Genomic DNA, 21,705 nt, shown 5'->3' with positions numbered 1-21,705 from the left:
TACAACGAGGATGCACTTCAAAAAACATGTGACGTGAAAGAAGGTCACATATGGTTCCAAATTATGTGAAATATTCAGAACAGTGAATTCATAGAGATCGGAGATCAGTTGTTACAAAGGCCAGAGGAGGGGAAGAATGGAAGTAATTGTTTAATGGCTATAGGGTTTCCTTTGGAGGTGATAAACATGTTCTATAACTAGATGGTGATGGTCATAGAACATTGTGAATGCACCAGATGTCACTGATTGGAAACTTTGAAATGGTTAATTGTATGCTATGTGAATTCCAGCTCAATTTTTTAAAGCTGAAACAAAACAAAAATTACTTAAAATCATTAAATATATGATAAACCGAAAGAGAGTTTTTCTTGCTTATTAGAATGGAGGCAGGAACTGGGCTACTATGACCACTAGTACAAAGTTCTGCTGACTTTTTTCTGACCAGAGCTGAGGTTTATTTCTCAGTACCTCTATGATAATCAGTGGCTAAGAGGACAACTACTAAGAGTATGGTGATGGCAGGTATTAAATATGGGGTAGGAGGATAGTCTATGTGTCAGAGGGATCACAGCTCTTATCACATGAGAGCATCCTCTCAACTGTATGCAGCACCCTTCCCAGTTGAGGTCTTTTTCCCTCAGCTACCAGAAAGGTTGGAACCAAATTCTGCCAAATTGACTTCATTTGCTTTATGTTAGGGTCACTGGTTTAGTAGGTCAGGGCTGCTGAATCTTTGGATTTCAGCGAAGCACTTGACAAAGTCTCATGTCACTGTAGCATAGCATAGGGATCTCATCAGCCTTGTCATCCTGATGTCGTCTTTTTTTTTTTTAAATCCCATTTTTTATGCCCCAGTACTAGAAAAACTAGCAAATCCATTGGTTGACAGACTCAGAATCTTAAAAAGGCAGAAATGAATGATTATAGGTAAAATGTAAAAAGATGAATTTTATCAGGTAAATGTTAACTGTTGTACTTGGGACCAAAAAACACAACTGAACAAGAAAACCGTTGGAGGGGACAGGATTTAATAGCAAGATATGCAGTAAAAAGTAACAGCATGTGATCACTCCTAACCTTTTAATATGAGCTAGCACAAATGGGTTGTTTAAATGCAGCATTGAAAATGACTCTGCACTAATAAGGCCACATCTGGGGCATTGTCATCCATTCCATTTTGTAAGACACTTTGACAAACTGAAAATAAATCCAGAGGTCTTATGTCAGAGATGGTGAGGATTACATTCAAACCCAGGCCATGAGACACAGTTGAAGGAAACAGGAATGACTAGTCTTGACAATATTGGCAGTCTTCAAACAATGAAAGCTATCCTAAAAGAAAAAAGAAAAGAAAAAAGAATAGAATTGACTTCCTTGTATGGTCATGAAAGCATTCAAGCAAAGACTTGGTGGCCATTTTTCAAAAATATTCTTGATGATTAAAGGGTAGAACCACATAGTACTAAAGTGTCTTTCAACCTTAAGATTGTATAGATCTGAGTCATTACTAGAAAGCAGGCAACATGAGGATAGGGAAAAAGAAAATACAGGTTTAAACCAATGGTCTAGTAGAACTCAAATATTTATCAGATGCATCTAAATTCAAGGCATTGTCGAAGGTACCAGCATCCTCTGAATAACCATCTGAATAACTTAGAAGTGATGATATTTTCACATTTTGGTTGGTATCAGTGGGAGGATAACTTGTTTCCTTGGCTTTGTTTTATAGTCTAGTCTCCTGAGACAAGATCTAGGGCTTGGAAGCCCAGCACAGCTGTCTTCTTCAGGAAAACCTGGAACACCATATTACTCATTTTCTGCCACAAGTTCCAGGAGAAGACCACTCCATGACTCTGCAGCACTTGGTAAGTGTGTTGTACAGCAAATCCTATCTTACAAATGTTTTCCTCTCTCTTTTTTTTTTTAACCTCAGAGTCTTCTGGCTGCACTTTTATTTAATAGAAATTTGGTTTCTTAGGTATGATGTTGATATTAGGGCTTATTTGCATAAAATAATGTATCTATTAGATATTTAATAAACAATTTAATATTCTTGTTACATCATCATAAGAGGACCTAACAGTGAAAAATGGGACTAGTTTTTCCTATTATAATGAAAATGTCGTGGGCTAATATTAACACCTTATTTTTGACTAAGATTGATATAATGCTGAACAGTTTACGATGTGGTTTTATATATACTTTGTCATCTCGTTGGCCCAATAGCCCTGCTGGTCTGTGGATGTAATACTAGATTTAACATAAAATGAGGCTCAAGAGGACACATTCATATAGTTAGTAGATGGTTTACCCCAGATAAAATTTAAGATTTTCTGACTCCACATCCAATGCTCTTTGCATTTTAAGTTTTCTACTCGTTTTTTAAAAAATTGAGGTAAAATCAATCATATTAAAATGTATGATTCAGGGGCGCCTGGCTGGCTCAGTCGTTGAGCTTCTGCCTTCGGCTCAGGGCGTGATCCTGGCATTCTGGGATCGAGCCCCATATCGGGATCCTCCACTGGGAGCCTGCTTCTTCCTCTCCCACTCCCCCTGCTTGTGTTCCCTCTCTTGCTGCCTGTCTCTCTCTGTCAAATAAATAAATAAAATCTTGAAAAATAAATAAATAAAATGTATGATTCAGTGATATTTAGTACATTCACAGTGCTGTGCAGCCATCATCTCTGTCTTGTTCTAAAGCATCACCTCAAAAGGAAACTCAGTACTTTTTAAGTTTGGAACCCTCATTTCCTTTAGTTTCCTTCTTTTATGCCTTATTCATACCCTAACCAGGCCAATCTGTTTTGTTTTGCCGCTTACAGCAAGCCTCAGGTATATTTTGGCACCTTATCCAAGCAGTATTTAAATGTGAGAATTTTTGGTGATTCCTTCATAGGAATCTTCCTTTACACAAAAAAATTGAAGTTGTACAGGATGTTTCAACCAAGGATTGACCAGCTTCTGAAATAAATATAGCCCACTAAAAGAAAGTATGTCATAGTTGGTTATTCCCCCAAATATTTGTTGACTGCCTCCAATTTATATATCTACCTTCTGTCAAACTTAGATTTTTGTGAAAGAGGCCATGTCCCTGGGTCTAGAGTATGCCTGAGTCTGTAAAAGGGCAGTGATGGTCTTGTTTGCCATAGAGAGCTCTGACTAGATGTGCCCACCTCTCAGCATTATGGGTGACTTAGTATGTGTAATAAAGTAAGGGCAGATGATTTAGACAGTATAATGTTTGTTATTAAAGAAATGATAAATTGTAAAGCATCTTTTCTCCATCTTCATTTTTGTTTCCCACCAAATGAGTTAGGGTAGGAATATTCGTTTGAGTCTAGGTGTGTCAGTGTCACTAGAGAAGTACCTTGTTAGTACGCTATGGGAGCACATACTATGTCAAAAAGCACTGATAAAGACCAATATAATATGACTAAAGGTTCAGGGAGAAAATGAGCTATTGATTCACTAGGAATTGGGGTGGAGGTATAAAAACTCAAGTTTTCCAGAAATTAAAACTTATATCTTCATTTTCATTTTAATTATGCTAGTGATACTGTTGTCTCCTCCATGCCAAGTATATATCTTTACAAAAATTCTGTGAGGTTGTAATACTGACCTCATGTTACAGATAAGGAATCAAGACCCAGGAAGCTAAGCAACTTAGCCAAGGCTTGGTACCCAGGGAAGCCCACTTATTTCCTGTATGAATACCACTTAGTGGAGTATTATTCCATTCTTCATTGTTATTTCTCACTCAGTCACTCTTTCTTGGCATTGCAGTTATTCATAAAATCTCAGATTTGAAAGGACTTCAGAGATCATCTATACCCACCTGAAGCTACTTAGATGCTTTATGATATCAGCATTCTGCAAAACAGCATCTAGATATCTAATTTACAATATTTTGCCACAGAATTTAATATAAACATAGTAATAATGGCTAAAATTTATTGTCACTCTCTGTGAGGCACTGCCCTGAACATCTTTCATATATTATCTTTACCACAATAACTCAAAGAGGTGTTATCCCCTTTTTACATCTTAGGTAACTGAAGTTCAAAGAGGTTAAAAGTAACTTGCCCAAGTTCACACAGCTGCTATCATTTGTTGCTGCTGAAATTAGGAGCTGAAATTTGAATCCAGCCAGCTTACTCTCTTAACTGTTAGACTTTGCCAGCCCTCAAAACTGAACTATGAATCCCAAATTCATGTCTTTAAATACAACATTATGTATGTAATTGTGTAGTGGCAGCCAATGATGAGATAAAAATATAAAACATTTCAGGGTACCTGGGTGGCTCAGTCGGTTAAATGTCTGACTTTTTATTTTGGCTCAGGTCACGATCTCAGGGTTGTGAGATCAAGTCCTGTGTCGAGCTCCATGCTGGGCATGGAGCCTGCTTAAGATTCCCTCTCCCTCTGCCCCTCCCCCCTCCTCTCTAATTAAAAATGTAAAAAAAAAGAAACATTTCTATTACATAGGAGGTATAAACTGTCCTAAACTAAAATAGAATATCTTCTGCTAGTAATTAATCCAAAATAGATTGATGAGCTCCAAACTGATAGGAGCAGTTCAGTTGACTGTCTTGGTATACAGTGTGGCTTTTGTTCAAAGGTACTGTATTTATTAGTTATGAAGAGTTGGGTTCTATCACAAAGAACAAAAAATTTGCTTCTAAATTTTATAGAGTGTGCCGGATGTTGTTTATCTTTGGCACTTTTGTTTTTAAGGGAATAGAGGCTGCCTCTTGGTATAGGGACTTAGATGGTAATGAATGCTTTTTCCCCTTTTTTATTGTATAAAACTTTTCCACATGCTACTTCTAAAGTTGCTTTTTTAGCTTTGCAGCCTCCTAGAATATAAATTGTTAAGATGCCCAGCCCTAATTTTAAAAATGAATTTAATTCTTTCTTAAATAATTATGTGTCTTATTGTGTCATATAATTTATGACCCAGGAAAATATGCTAGTTTAATTCTCATTTTTACAGTTTACAAAATAGTATACTTTACATCAGCCTTCTTAATAAGCGAACCCCTCTGAAAAATCCTGAATTTCATCCATTATTTGTGTAAGATTAGGAAGCTGCACTTACCATCTTTTTTTTCTTTTACACTAAATAAGATAGACAAGTTTTTAAATTTTAAGTTTTACAGATAAGTAAAATTAAAATACCAAGTGAGGTTGATTAGGTATCTATGAAAATACTCATGTTCTCATTTATGTCAGTAAATGATTTATGTGTTATAAAGAAATATGCTTTCTCTAGTTATTTTTGAAATAATATAAACATCCACAGATAAATCACACAATAATTAATGCTGAATTTAGTTTTAACCATGCATTGTATACAGTAAATGTTCTTACAGAATACTAGATGACATTGTTTATGACAGTGCCTGTATTTAATAGTTTATGTAACATTTCTCTGACATGATTACAAGCATAATTTTTCATTTGAAGTAAATTTTACTTCAAATTTTTAACATAGTAAGTTGTAGCACAGCATTAGCTTTCAGTCTATTTAATATGCTTTTAAACCTAACTCTTCATGTGATTCGGACACTAAATTTGCATCTCTGTTAAGCAGTTGTATTATTAAAGTGACCTGTTGCACCAAATGCCCTCTGCAAATGAAAGTGTGATATAAAGTGCCTGGTATGAAGCCTGGCAGGTAATGGGTTTTTAAGAAATGTTAATTCCCTTCACACATGCTTATTGGTTTGTTATTTTCTTTCCTGTTTTACTTTGTTTGCTTTCATCTTCCTAAACTTAATACGATATGTATTGCAGAATATATCTCTTCATTAGGAGAACTGTTTTGCCCAGGAACCAGTTAGAAAGAACGAAGCCCCCATCCTTATAGGCCCTTGCTTATTCCTAAGTACTGGTAAACAAGGCACTAGAAGGAAAAATTCTTTCCTGTTCACTTGAAGTCTGACCTTTTTTAATATAAATGCTAATGAAATATATTGTTTTCCATATGCAGATCCTTTGCAAGCAAAGAAAGTCAGAAAGGTGCCTCCTGGTTTGCCTTCTTCAGTAAGTACCCATTTTTTTGACTTTGTGGTAAACAAACCGATTTCAAGTATTGAGTATTTGCTGGCTGTAAGGATATATTCGATTGGTGTCAGCAGGCACACTTCACATAGTAACTGTTCACTGTTTAATGGAATCATTGATTGAGATAAATCCACATTTAATGTTAGGTTTTCAGATTTCTCTGCAGTAATTTGTAGCTTACTCATATGCTGTTACTCCGTGTCCCTGTCATTTGAATTCCCCTCTTGGGAAGAGGACTAGGCCGGTAGCTGTCAAAGATGATCTCCTGTACAGGTCTTTTGATGTTTAATTAGTCATTATGTTGCTGAACAGGAGGACAGACAGAGATTAATAGCTGAGAATCTTAGAAATTTACATTTGTAATAATCCCAGTGGAGCTAAAGACATTAAGATTCGGAGGACATGCTCGGCTCAGCTTGCCTCAGTAGGACTGAAGTTATTAATATGCATAAATCACCGAGTCAGATGTTCATTGTGAAGCCCTTGTGGATTTTAAAGCCTTCATTAAGCCTTTCCTAACTTCAGCCTAGCATCAGGAAAGCTTTCAAGCAACTAGTTTGTTGATCCCCCTTTGCTCAAAAAAATGTATCCTTTGAGAATAAAGAGCTTTCATGAAGGAGTTTGGAAAGGTTTGGTGAACAGTCATTAATGGCCATGATAATCTAATGCTGTAGGGGTGTTTGTGCTATTAAATATACTTTATTCTTTTAAAGAGTAAAAGTATTTGTAAATGAACCTACATCATAAATCCACCTACATTTTAAAAATCTCTGGTGTGAGAAGGGAAGGTTTTGTTTTTCTCCTTTCCCTTTGCTTAGAACAAACGGGGAGTGGGGCTTTTGGATTGAGGCCCCAAGCCTTGTAGGGTACATCTCTTTGTTGTGTAAATGGATGTTGGGCTTTTATTTGGCAGTACTTAACACATGGGCGCAGGTGCTGCTGGATGAGTCACAGCTCATCGAAGTATACACTGAATGGAATATCCGGCTTGGCAAGTAGTAATCTAGAAGGAGCAGCATGGGTCTGAGCTTTTTATTTTTTATTAAGGCTGAAGTAGAGATATCATCTTTTTGGTTGTTTGCCTTCCTTCTTTCCTGTGTTCTTCCCCTGCCTTCTCTTCCGTGTGATACATGAAAACTCAAATTTGAAATCGTCTTTGAAACTCAGTTCCAGATGGATCTGAGTTTTATGCAGCCTAGGGCAGCTGTGCTCTGAACCTGCAGCCTACCTGGAAGGTTGGATTGCAGCTGCAGGCATTCTTAAAAGCTTTTGCTTGCATAAGCACTTGGGCCCACTAGAGGCTGAATAGCTGCTTGATAAACAAAATGAACACAATGCCTCAAATCATTATTCCCGAAGACAGGAATTTTTTTTCAACAACAGCTAAAAATAGTTGGGCAATTTACATTTTAACAGTTGTGTGCTGTGCAGGGGTAGATGGTTCAACAGTATAATAGATGATTTCTGCTAGATTAACAGAAATCATATTTGAAACTGACAGAACTGCTAAAACATGTAACGGTGCAATTTTCTTGTAATTTATTGCCATAATTCTATGAAGGTAATAAAAGTTAAATTGCATATTAATATTTAGCAGAACTACACAGGTGAAAAAAAAAATCAGATTTGTAAATGAAAAATTCATCCTATTTCTCTTAGCCTCCTGACATTGATTTTAAGAAACAACCTACTTTCAGTGTTTCGTAGTTTTTTCATGTTGAAAACAAAAGGGTAAAATAGAACAGCCTGGAAAGAGTATACACATAAGAGGTAACCAGTATTCCCTCCAGTCCTAATCAGAACAGCATTCACTACTTGGAGGTAGTTCTCTCTACTGTCTAATGCGTCAGGACAAGCCACAGAGAAGGGGAGGGCCACCAAATTCTGAACTTTGATTTCTTTGAGAACCATTATATTGTGTTACTAACTACCTTACTCAGGATTTATTAGGTATTTGTACAGAACAGAATAGAATTCAGTGTCTTCAATTCTATATTTAACACCCGTATCAAACATACACTACTTAGAAACCATGCTGAAAATAGTATTTAGACATATTGAATGTTATTAAGGATATATGAAGAATAAATGCATTTTAATTAATTGAAAGTATATTTTAGATTAAATGCTATGTTGAAATCAGGTTTTTAAAGAGAATTTTTTTAAAACTTTAAAAATGATACTTTGATAAATATTACCAAAATAATAAATATTATTTTGAGAATATTTATGGATACAGTATTTACCTTTTCAGTATCTAAAGCAAATGGGAATTTAAAGTTACGGTTATCTCTTGAAATGCTGTTACTGAAATATATGCAATGTATAGACCTTTAACAATATGAATTGTGAAAAGGTATAAAAATGAAAATGGACTGTGTATACTTTATTTCATGACCATTTGAATATCATACTTCCCAAACAAAACTAGAAACTTGGCAGTAACATCTCAGATTTCACGGTTTGCTGCTTATCCAAAATATCTTTAATCATCTGTAAAATACATGTTGCCTTTGCTAAAGAAACAGTAGAAGAACTAGGTTAATACTGTACTACTCATACTGCTACAGAAAACAGTAGGCAGTTACTTAACATGCAAAGCATTGATAATCTATTTAGTTGACCACAGAGCATTGGTTAGAGGCCTTCTCTTTTTGTAAGTTATGATATAAATTTGGATATCATAAGCATAGAAATTTAGGTATCTGCACAACAACTGAATGGTAATTCCTGCATGTGGACAAAGGCCCAGTAAGGGTGTGTTGGCATCATTAAAGCACTATGGTCAGGAAGGTTAAGAGAATGATCTGCTCAAATCTGCTGGCTCAGTTAATGATTGACTGTACGACGCTGGACTTGTCAGTTAGCCCTTAGGAAGCTGAAGTGGGAAATCTGAATTTCCTTTCGGGCCTAAAAATGCTAAGTACTTACAGTTTTAAAATGGATGTGCCCAGTGTATAACCAAAAAGCATAGTGAGCATAGTTTTCTTCCTACTGATAAAAAAAAGTGTCCTTAAGCACATTACATTTTCCACTTGCTTTTCTAGATAGTTTGAAATACTGATCAGGGTAGACTGGTAGCAACAACATTAGAATGACGCTTAGACATTGAAAATTCTACCATATACACACACTATCAGTACATTCAAGGAACTTACCATCTAGTATGAGAAACAAGCATTCAGTGAATTAATTATATTGCAGTGAGGCAAGTAAAGGTGTATACCAAGCACTCCGGAAACATAGGGTAGGTAGAACTAACCCTACCTTGGAAAGTACTAATGGCCTTGGGAATTGACATTTGAACTATGTCCAGAAAGATGAGGAACAGTTCTTCTGTTAGCAAAGAGGGAGGATGAACCCAACAGGTAGAAGGCATAAACGTGAAACAATAAACACATGGTCAGGACACATCCAGAAGTACAGCATTACTGGGTTCTATACAAATATAACTTTTGTACTTTTCCTATAACAGACTCACTTTCCCACTCCAGGGGAAGATTGGGGAACATATAAAATCAGTCCAGATATGAAAAGGTATAAACTGTCACAGCAGTCTACCCTGGATATAGTCCTAAAGTATCCTGGCCAATAAATAATAGGCGGCATTTGTAATTGTTAAGGTTTATCTGGGAGAATTTCAGAAGGCATGGTACTTTGACTTTGTGAGGTGTTTTCCTCCTTTTTTAGGGTTCCTGAGCTTCCTCTCCCCTTCTCAAACCACTAACTTTAGTCCTTGTTCTTCTCTATACATCGGTTGTTTTTCATCCGTATCAGATTTGTACTAGGATATGATGTTTAAGGAAAAATTTGAAGCACTGGTTAGGGGTTAGGGGCAGTTGTGGTTTTTTTCCTAGTAATTAAGAAAGAAAGAAAGAAAGGAAGGAAGGAAGGAAGGAAGGAAGGAAGGAAGGAAGGAAGGAAGGAAGGGAGGAAGGAAGGAAGGAAGGAAGGAAACATTTGTACTGTGTTTGTTAGCATCCTTTACAGCCTCAGTGCCACTGTCCTGGGGCAGTGTAGGTCTTACATGTGTGAGGATCTATATTCACCATTATCTGTACTATCTTAATCTTTAACTTTGTAACACACCTTTTTAAGATAACACCCTCTTCTTACAAATAAGGAAATTGAGACTCAGAGATACTAAGATCATACATACAGCCAAGATTACAACCTAATTTAGTATCAAAGACCATTTTCTGTTTGTTTTGAATGTTAAAGCATATTACATATCTTGGTTTACTCATAAAACATCTTGTTTAGTATATTAAATTTAAGCCATAGTTTATTCTGTCAATTATGGTTTTGTTGATCAAATTTATTTTTAATTAGCTTTGTTCTTTTAAGAACCCATCACCATCTGAAAGGATGATGTAGAAAAGCACAGACTTTCCAGTCCAGCAGATAATGGGTTCTATCTGACCTCAGCTGTGTTTTATTTTAAAACCTTGGAGAACTTGCTTTTGAGTTTTCTGAACACCAAGGAGAAAATAATGCCTGTCTCAAATGTTAGTGTGCAGGTATCCTGTGCTCAACATGTGCCCAGCATATAATAGACACTCAATAAAGGTTCTTTATTTTTTCTAGTTCCTACCACTGTAGCCTGAAATTTAAAGAACTTAAGCATTTCATTTTTTACCAAATGTTGCTGAAAAGCAAGCAAAAGTTTGAAAACATAAGGAGGAATAAATGTTAGACGGAAAGAAAAAAGTACTATGTTACCTAGACTTGCATATGTAATGTCTGTGCTTGGCACGAGTAGTAAATTGTAGCTGCTCTTATTTTTAGAAGGCATTCATTTTCAGGAAAAACCTGTAGGAGAGAAAATTTGTTGAATCAAATTCTGCCTAGAATTCATACTACTTATTTTTGTTTTCTAAACTATCAGGAGTCTGTGCTTTTTTCTCCCTTGTATTTTTATCATTGGTTTAACATCTTTATGTTCCTCTGAAGCATTTCTTCGATGGAAAGAAGTTTCTCTGCTCTTTATTCTTTATCTCCTAATTTGTTGTTAGTATTTTCAGACATAGATTCTTTTTAAAATATGCTGCAGAAGATGCAGAGTTCTGAGATAAGAAAGAAGCAAGACACTTTCAAAATTTTTATCACCAGAAAGTAAATACATAGACAAATTCCAGAATGCCTTTTTTAGACCCAAATTCTTCCTCAAGTTTTGTTCTTGTTCAGTAGTAGCACTTGAAAACATCTTATGAACATCAGATTTTAACATCTTCTTGAATGTGGCATGTATTCTTTATTCATTTTGAATGTAACTGGCTTGTAGTCCCAGACATAGGCTGATGACACAGTGTTTGTCTTAATCAAATGGCACCCTGTACTTTGTCCTTTGTTTTTGAGTGTGTATATATTTTCCCCACAAAAGCTATTACAGTTTATCACATAATTTCTTTGCTTTGTAGTTAAACTCTCAGAGTGCATTTTACCAGCTCAGGCATCAAGAAGGAATTTGTTTTGCTAACTCTTTACCCCTGTATGGAACTTGGCTTTTCTGAGGTGAATCAAAGCAGCCTAGAATCCACCTTTTCTTGCTCTGCTGCAGATAGGAGTTCCATATCTTTCGTTTGGTAATTGGCTGTAGTTTAGAAAGTGATGCCTTCTTTCTCCCCAAATTTTTATGGGATTTTATATTGTTAGGAATGGCTTTTTTAAAAATTAGTGTGGATTTTGACTTGCACAACAACTATTTAAAAGATTACTGGCAATCTAAGCCATTAAGAAAAAGGTAAAGGGTTAGAACTATAGAGAGACTGTTATCTCGTTTATCCACGAAAATAGCAAGCAAGATGAGCAGCAAGAACACTCAAAGGGAGTGTCGTATGCAAGTCACTCGGAAGCTAACAGAGTGATTGTAGACAATTTATCTGAGGCCTTTAAGACTAGGAGGAATCCTCGTGCTTCTGGAATAAACAGTAGTTATGGCACCAGCTTCAGCTGAGCTTTATGAGTGAACCCTCCATTTCTTGAACATGAGTTGGAATAGGTATTAGCTTAGCTCCTTTGGCCGACAAGCATAGAGGGCACAGAACAACTGTAGGTACTTGAGAGTTTCTTATTTCCGGCAGTTAGATAAGCTGTCTCTATTTGAAGGCCACTGTGATATAAAATTTCCGAAGTGGCCGATTCTTTCTCTGACTTTATAGGTCAGACTGGCAGAAAAATCTTAGTATGTAAAGAGAATGGTTCTATAATCCATTCCAAACTTATATTCAGTTTAGCCATTGAATGAAAGATTTTCTTCATACATTAATAAGAAATAGCTTCTGTTTATGCTGACAGTAGCCACTGTTCTGAACAGTGTCAGAATTGTATCAGTGTAGATAATAGGCTTTTAATCCATAGTTCTAAGATGTTCATTTTTGTGATGAGCCAGTAATGTCTTTGATCTTATTTTAAGTCAAAAAGTAGAAGGATAAGTAACCAGCGAGTGAGTCCTATGTATCCAGTTGTTTGTACTGATGTGGTTGTACAACCACAGCAATATTTATTATTTTCTGACCTCTCTTATTTTTAAAAAAAGAAAGAACATCTGAATTTCAGAGCTGGCTTTTAAGGTTTCTTGAACTCTTCAGTTGCTGGTATTTCCGATCTTAAGACTTCACAAACCAGATGTAGGATAAGACCCAATGTGTCTTTGTGTGTGCAACTTGTATAGTTTCTAAAGTATACGTGGTAGTTGAATTTTGTGAATGCTTTTAGAGGTTAAGCCCACTGTCAAGGTGTTCAGCGTCAATAGAACCATGAAAACGTTTTTTTGTTGTCGTTTTAATCTAATACAATTGAGGATTATTTTTGCAACTATAGGAAAGAAGGAATAAATTGAGAAATTCCAAATTTTATCACTAGGGATGTTTGGGGCTCTGGGTTTCATTCTAAGTTAGGGAAGGCAGTTACATCCTAAGTAATTTGCTGACATGAAATTTGCCATCTCTGATATTCCCTTTGTTTAACCAGTAGTGATTTCACTTTGAAAAGTCATTTATTGTATTTGCATAGTACCTAATTTCAAGGACTGCAGTGTATGAGATATAGATAAATTCCTAGTTAGACTTCTAAGCATTTTAAAACAGTGTTAGTCCAAAGATAGTTTCTAATTTCTCCACTGTGTTTTATTTACTGAATAAATTTTAAACAAATTTTAATGTGTTGACCAAAGTGTTTGTCTTTTATCATCTGTAATTATTTTATTTTAAGATTTTTATTTATTTGAGAGTGGGGGGAGGAAGAGCAGAGGGAGAGGGACAAGCTGAGTGCAGAGCCCGATACAGGGCTCAGTCTGATGACCCTGAGATCATGACCTGAGCCAAAATCAAGAGTCTGATGCTTAACTGACTGAGCCACCCACATGCACCCATCTGTAATTATTTTAATACATAACTCAACATACCTATAACATGCCAATATTTTATTAGTGTTCAAAAATAATTTGGTTCTCGAAATTATGTTTCTAGAAATTTGCTAGAACCTGCTTACCTTTTTGTTAATAGCCTTTATTTCTACTCTACCTCAGTAATGTACTTGACAGCGAGTCAGCAAACTTTTTGTGTAAAGGATTATGTATTAAATATGTTCGGCTTTGTGGGCCAGATGGTCTCTGTAACAACTATTCAACTCTGCTACCAGAGCATGAAAGAAGCCACAAATGATACATAAGTGAATGGACGTGGCTGTGTTCCAATAAAACTTTATTTGTAAAATCAAGTGGTAGGCCAGATTTAGCCCACAGCCATAATTTGCCAACCCCTGCATTAGACTTAACACAAGTTGTATGCTTAAAGTAGATGCATTTTTATTCCCACAGTGTAGTTCCTGTGAAAAATAGACCCAAAGAGAAACAAAATTAAATAAAATTAAACATTTTTTAGGCCTATTCTCTGGTTATTTATGGGCTTTTTAGATTCATTACCTGATGATATTCATAGTCCCTTCTTCATTTCCTTACCTGATGATATTCATTAGTCCCTTCTTCATTTCCTTAAGGCTCTGGGCACTGGGCTAGAGTTTATTGTATTGACAGAAACTTTCCAGAACTGTTATTTACCTTACTGTGACTGATAGTGGAAAGCCTCAATGTATAAAATAGGTGGTACAGTGTCAATATTATTTTTCTAGATTTAAATGTCATATTACGTAATAATCAGGAGTGTTTATTACATCAAAAGCCTATGAATATATATATTAGAAAATGATTATTTAAAACAGGTTTAAAGTACTTAAATAATTTGATTTTGATATAAACTATAATTTTTTACTTAAACTTAGATATGTGGGTGCCCAATCATCCTCTTTTATCCTTGTCCAGTTTTCTCATAGAACCCAAAGCTAAAAGGTTGTTCCTAACAGCAAGAGAAGGAATTCCAACCCAAATTGATTGTGAAACAGATTCTGTTGAACAAGAACACTCTGTAAACATAAATGCTTCATATGAAACAAGAGAATCTTCCATCCCATGACTAGAAAAATCATTTTTCAGTGTTAATCTTTATAAATTTAAGTGAATATTTATGGCTTATTTAGTTCCCCTTTTAGCTTTATGATGGCTAGTATTAAATAATAAATAAGTAATAAAACTCTTATCAAGTTTTCTGACTTATGCTTCATAATTTTTTAAATTATTTAACTTGATATTATTTGAAATCAAGTTATTTTTTCCAACATCACCAAAGATATTTGTTTATTTTATTTAAAGATTTTATTTATTTATTTGACAGAGAGACAGCCAGCGAGAGAGGAAACACAGGCAGGGGGAGGGGGAGAGGAAGAAGCAGGCTCCCAGTGGAGGAGCCTGATGTGGGGCTCGATCCCAGGACTCTGGGATCACGCCCTGAGCCAAAGGCAGACGCTGAACGACTGAGCCACCCAGGCGCCCCTATTTGTTTATTTTAAAACCCAGTAATTTGAATAAGCATTAGAAACGCTTTGATACTAGAGTGGGCTCCATTTACTAGATCTCCCATGACTGGAATATGAATCCATTCTATTAAAGTAAGTAAATTTATATTAAGTGCTTATTATGAGTGAAGAATTATTTTAGGCTTTATGGATTTAAGTATGAATAAAGCATGGACCCTTGTACCCTGTCTTCACGATGCTTATAGTCAAAACATGACTTAGACCTTTGGTAAAAAGTAATTTTGCAATTTTTTTTCTATTGAGTAGTTGTTGCCCTCTGGGCATATCCAGGAAATGCTTTTTGAATTAAATTAAAAGGAAAAAAATAAATACTGTAAAGCCATTATTTTATGTTATCTATAATAGGGAACATCATCTGTTAATGACTTCCTGCTCCAAGCTGTACTTTTCAACTTCCTCCTACTCCAGCTATTCAAATCATCAAAAATATGTTAACTTCTTTCCTTTGTATAAGAAGCTGAGTTATTTGTCCTACTTTTTCTCCTCATTTATGCAGTTAATTCCTGGTTATATACAATAGTAGGAGTAAATTTGTTTAAAAAAAAAAAGTAAATTACAGGTTATTCAGCCATTACTCTACAGTGCGCTGGGATTGACCTAATTGACAATATAGGGTCATGAGCCTCATGTGACAGAGGAGTATGGAAAACCAGAATACAGGAAACCTATTCCTAAAGGGAAAAAAAGTTATGGTTTCACTGACATAAAAGTGAAACAGTGGTTATCTTCCCATATTTAATTTCTCATACTAAAATTTTCAGAAATTAGACCATTTGTCATCACCTGTTGCTATCATCATTGTCCAGGCCCACCTTTCTTTCTTTCCTGAATTATGGCAACATCTTCCCAACTAGTCTTCAGTTTTCCTTCAGTCATTTTTTTTTTTTAACACAGGAAGATCCTTTTAAAATCTAAATCAGATGATATTCTCCTGTTCAAAATCATCCAATAGCATTTCTTACCACTATAAAACCAAAGTCCTTAAGATGGCTTTCAGGACCCTTCTGATCTACCCCCGCAGATATCATATTCCACTAATTTACCCATCTACCCAAACACTAGCCCTTTTTTACTGCTCCTTAAAGATACCAAGCTGCCTTGGAACCTTTGCATTTATTCTTTTCTCTGCCAGAGCACACCTCACTTAGTATCCATGTAGTTAGTTTCCTCACCTACTTTTCTCTTTGATCATATATCACTTTATTGCTGGGGACCTTTCCTGACCAACCTATATAAAATGGCAACAGGTCTCCATCACCCCCTCTTTTCTAACCTGCTGTATTTTTCTAACACCTGTTACCCTCTGATATACGAGGATTTGTTCATCTGTCTCAACCAGGAGAAACTTGATAAGGCAGGAGTTTTATTTATGTTGTTTCTTGCTTTATCTATAGCACCTAGGTGCATAATAGATGCTCAGTGAATAATTGTTGAATAAGTGAACAAACTCAAATGATTCGCAGTATAGTCATGGCTCTTTCATCCTGGACCATGCTCAGCTGAGTTGTCTCAGAAGGCAGAAGCAACATACTTGGTAATCTGAAATTAAAATATCCTTCAAGATGAACTAGGTATATTTTATCCACTCTATTATAAGTGTTTAACATGCTTAAACCTTATAAAAAGCTTTTCAGGAGGAAAAGAAAATCTACACAATTTTTTATCAGTAAAGTGGAAGTCTTTTCGGTGGCACAGATCATTGAAATTCTTTCCATGTGTATAGACGTAATCTTTCCTTCTGTTAGATATGTTAGAGTTAGGAAGATCTGCATTTGGTTTTCCATGTAAGGTCTCAGCTTTTGATAGTTGTGTTCTTAAATTCAAATGACCTTTATTCCAATTTTAACAGCAATAATAGTTTGAACCTTTATATATATATATATATATATATATGTCTTTATATTATATATAGTATATCAATTATTTCAATCTGAAATAACCAGTGTTAGGGTAAACAAGTGTTCTCAAGATCTCACACCTGTAAAGGTACTATGGTATTGCTACCTGCTTTTCACTCTTTACTTTCCTATTGCACCTAGTAAACTTTCCAGCCTACATGTTTATTACAGAATATACCTTTGTTTATAATCCACATAACAATCTCTTTTATTGATCTACTAAATTCTCCAGCCAAAAAGCACAAAGAAGCAACTCACAGGCCCAGAATTCTTTATTACAGAATAGAGCAAGAGCCGCAACCTACTTAATTACCACAGGCTCCCCATTGACTCCTTAACTTTTTGTTGCTTACTAAAATCATAACAAAACCATCTTTGTAGAGGCCTGCATGTTTATTTGAAGGACATGGCCAAAAATCTTTTATTTTCCAGATGAGGCTACGTGAAACACAAATTGTCTGGCATGTAGATCAAATTGTACATTACTGAGAAATCAAAATTGTGGGGCTCCTGGCTGGCTCAGTGGGTGAAGCATATGCTCTTCATCTTAGGGTTGTAAGTTCCAGCCCCATGTTGGGTGTAGAGATAACTTAAAAATACAATCTTAAAAAAAAAGAAAAAAATCAAAATTGATATTGAGCTAATTAAACAATGACAAAGTTAGATAAGAGCAGTCACCTATTGGCAAGATGTTAATCCTCATTTTTTTTTTTTGCATTTTGTTTTATATACTGCATAGCTATTTAAAAAGATGTTAGTTTTATCTTTTTTTAAAGATTTATTCATTTGTTTTAGAGAGCACAAGTGGGGAGGGGCCGAGGGAGGGAGTATCTCAAGTAGACTCCACACTGAGCATGGGGCCTGATGTGGGGCTCGATCTCACAACCCTGAGATCACAACCTGAGCCAAAACCAAGAGTTGGACGCTTAAATGACTGCACCACTCAGGTGCCCCAAAAGATGTTAGTTTTAAATGAAAATATTATAGGTAATAGAAATAGATAACTAACCCCTTATAAAGATACTTCATTTGCTAGCATAAATGTTATTAGAATATAATAGCATTTAGATTCAGCTTGGGACTAAGAAGTTGTAATTATGTTTTTGGATTCCCTTTTGGATCAACCTTTCATTTCATGTAAGGCTCTTAAGCTTTTAATTATGCCACTCACAGACACAATTATAGAAATACAATTTAAGGTTGGTGTGGACTATGGGTCTCATCTATGCCAGTGAGTCACAGCCCTGGGTCTTCAAAAATACTAATACAAGAAGATGTAAAATATTTGTATAGTTTACTGAAATAAAATTATCCATGGTCTGTAAAACATCACATTTCTTTCACTAGAATGATTTCAGCTCAGCATGGCAAAGTTTCATTTCCCTTTTAATCAGAAGTTCTGAATGAAAGTTATATGGCTTTGTTGTTTTTTTAACAGGGAAAAATATTTGTTATAATTTAATTAAAAAATTGAGAGACAGAAATATTTCAAAATAGGAATTCAGTGTTTTTGGGTGGAGTAGATAATAAAAGGTTTTATTGGTGGTGAAATGGCTAGGAAATCTTTGGCCCAATTTAATGCCTGCACTTTGCAGAAATGGAAACTTATACTCCGAGAAATGGAGTGTCCTACCCTTAGCTCCCATACCTTCTAAGAGACAGAGTTAAAACCTGGATCCCTATCTCCTGACTCCTAGTCCAGTGCTCTTTTTCATTATATTGTATGACTCCACAGTGTCTGGAACCTAAGCAGCCTGTCTCACATTACAGAGTACTAATGAGTGGTCAGGAGAATACTTCTGCCATATTATATGTACTTGTAATATAGATACTGTTGACCTTAATAATAAAAGTTATGTTACCAGCAAAAATGAGTTTATTTGGGAATAACAGAGAATTGCAATTCAGGACAAACAAATTATGGCAAAACCATAGGTAAGTCCAACAAAGGAGAGGAATATTATTTTAGGGAGAAAAAGAAAGTTGGGGAGGTTGTTTTGAAGCAAAGGCCCTCAGAGACAAGCAAGAGTTCCGGGTGAAGATGTTTCTCATTGATGAGCTGCGGAAGTAGTCAGTTTCTTGTAGGAAATGCAATGTAAATCTTTCCCTGTTGAGCCCTGTAATTGATGATTTTTTCCAGTTGAGGATTCTTCTGTTAGGGGTCTATAATTGACAAACTTTCTTGTAATTGACATTGACTGGTATGGCTCCCCTTCCACCTCCCCTCACTTTACTGAGGTTTCCTTTTAATAGTTTTCACAGTTCATAGAACAAGTAAGTTAACAGGTTTCTTCTTTCAAAGTTTTGTTGCTGTTTCCCAGTCTGTCTGATAAAGGACACTTGTTGAGGTGGCATTATTGCCTTTCCCAGTGAAGTTTTGTTTTGTTTTGCTTTGTCCAGTGCTGAACTGACACCATCTCTTATTTCCTCCCCAGTTTATTATATCCTTCTCAGATGTGTTTTCAAAATGAAGTATTATTTGACTTTTGTTGAGAATGGTCACCAGAATTTAATAGTAAGAAACCATTCTTTTTAGGATAGTTTTTTCCATAAATTCAGGATCTGGGTAACTACTTCTGATGACTGTGTGATTACCTGATTACAGATATGAGGCGGGATGATTTGGTACTCTAAATAATTAATTCATTATAGGTACGAAGTATTTAAGAAATACTTGATTATAAATATGAGGCAGGATGATTTGGTAGCCTCTAAATATTTAATTAATTATAGATATGAAGTATTTAAAAATTACTACCACGAACAAGAATTTTTACTAAAACACAAAACATAGATTGGGGCCAGAAATAGTTTAATGTATAAGTCACTTAGAGCTTTAGATTGCAGATCCTTAAAATGGCTGTGGGCTAAAATGCAGGTGTTACTTTTGGTCTCTTTAAAAATAAGACGTAGTATCTTGTTGCTCTTCCATTTCTCAAAAATTGAAAGGATCTAGTGCTTTCCAACTCAGAAGAAAAAAACTGCAGAAGAAACAAACAAAATTGTGTGGCACTTTCTCTAAGTGAGAGCTAACTTAACCTAAGACCAAATTGTTTACCTTTTACAGATGACTAAGTAATAGCTTAGTTTGCTTACAGTTTTGTTTTTGGGTTGCCTAATAAGTCAATAGTGAAAAACTTTTGTCTTGAAAGCTCTTCAGAAGTGCTGGTTTATTGAGGAATTTAGAAACCTGGGTGTCCTCCTCACCATTTTTTTTTACATGCACACACACCATTAGGCAGTCCTGTGATTATAGAGCCATCTGCAGGAAAATTATCAAGTTGCAACGTAGTTAATGATTCTCTTACCATGTTATTTCAAGTGGCAAATGAGAAGTGACAAACTGCAATTCATGTAGGGAAAGAAGTGGACAACCAAGAGATGTAGGAATTACTAGGGAGGGGGAGGGACCCCTCCTTTAATTTTTCAAAGAAAACTGCTTTGTCATAGTGAGTTTGTGATCAAAAGAAACATGCAATTTGCTTCAGGTTTTACATATTCTTAGTAATTACAGTTCTATCTCATCTGAAGGGTGTCTAATGATAGCCTTTGAGAGGCTTTGTATGATCTGTCAGCTCTTTTCGTATTGATATCAGGAGGATGCTATTTATTTACCCCAAAAAGAGATTTATTTGCTTTCTCCTCCAGACTTATGGTTGTTTTTACACATCCTCATTATACTCATATGGTTGTCAAAAGAGGAACTAAACAAGTGTTCTTTTGCCCTGTAAATGCAGTTTATATAGCTCATTCTTACCACTGGCTGGACAGATAGTTTTTTTCTGTTTTGTTAATCATTAAGCATCTGTAAAACTCAAGTTAGACTTGAGATTTTTGTAAAGAAGCAGTAAGAAATCTGATGTTCTGTTTTGGAGACAGGTAATACTATTTGTGAACTTCGGCGTTGTTTTTACTCTGCTCTGAGTACATGTTTACATGGGTGTCGATGCTCCTCATATCCAACCAATACCGAAGTAAACTGTACCAGTATTCGGACCAATCCATAATATTATCCACTGTAAGTCTGGTTATTATCTGGTTTGGCTAAGATTTAGGTAAAATTAAGGCATAATTGGAACAGTTTTTCAGAGTATCATCTGAGTAAAAAACACAAAATAAAGTCTTTGATTGTTAAGATTTTCATAGAGTGGAAAGACAGTATTTGGAAGCCCCTTACTGATTGAATGGTATCAGCAAAATTAGTGACATTGTTGTATTAGAAGATGCCTTATATGATTTCACATCAATAGCATTATTATCTTTAAGTAATATGCATTGAATGTTAATCGGTTGGTTTGAGAGAGGTGAGGTTTTTTTGAGATTATTTAAGAGAGAGTATGAGCTGGGGGGAGGAACAGAGGGAGAGGGAGAAGCAGGCTACCCGCTGAGCAGGGAGCCTGATGTGGGGCTCGATCCCGGATCAGGACCAGAGACAAATGCAGATGCTTAACCAGCTAGCTAAGCCACGGAGGCACCCCAAGAGAGAGATGCATTATTTTGCTAGAGTTTTATATTCTTGTTTTCTCTTTGCAAAAGTAAATTTTCTAAATTGTGAGGGTTTTAGAAAAAGACCAGAAGCAACTTCCTGAACACTTAGAAATGACTTTAGTAACAAAGCAGCATGTACTAGAAAAATCTACAATACATTGTTCACATAGAAAACCTGGTATTGTATCTGATTTAGTTAGCCAGGCTAACTAAAATACCGCACATTTAGGAGACCACATTCATTCACAGGTCATCTCTCTAAAAGCTAAAGAAGGAGGAGGAGGCATTGGGGAAGGATCTTTTGCTTTGAATCTGCCCACTT

General features: G+C 35.6%; 1 protein-coding gene across 4 annotated transcripts in view; it reads left to right on the top strand.

The window, feature by feature from the left end:
- Positions 1–21,705, top strand: part of TCF12 (transcription factor 12) — a 350,911-nt gene that overhangs the window by 267,556 nt on the left and 61,650 nt on the right. For all 4 annotated transcript variants that reach the window (XM_040620599.1, XM_040620598.1, XM_008706019.2 and 1 more), the window contains 2 exons: positions 1,730–1,865; positions 5,993–6,045. In XM_040620599.1, the coding sequence (XP_040476533.1) occupies positions 1,730–1,865; positions 5,993–6,045 (189 nt within the window). The remainder of the gene's footprint in view (positions 1–1,729; positions 1,866–5,992; positions 6,046–21,705) is intronic.

This window comes from Ursus maritimus, unplaced genomic scaffold, assembly GCF_017311325.1.
Source record: "Ursus maritimus isolate PB19 unplaced genomic scaffold, ASM1731132v1 scaffold_35, whole genome shotgun sequence".
In the NCBI taxonomy this organism is placed as follows: domain Eukaryota; kingdom Metazoa; phylum Chordata; class Mammalia; order Carnivora; family Ursidae; genus Ursus; species Ursus maritimus.
The sequence above is the reverse complement of the archived record's forward strand: the minus strand, read 5'-3'. Positions and strand labels throughout refer to the sequence as shown.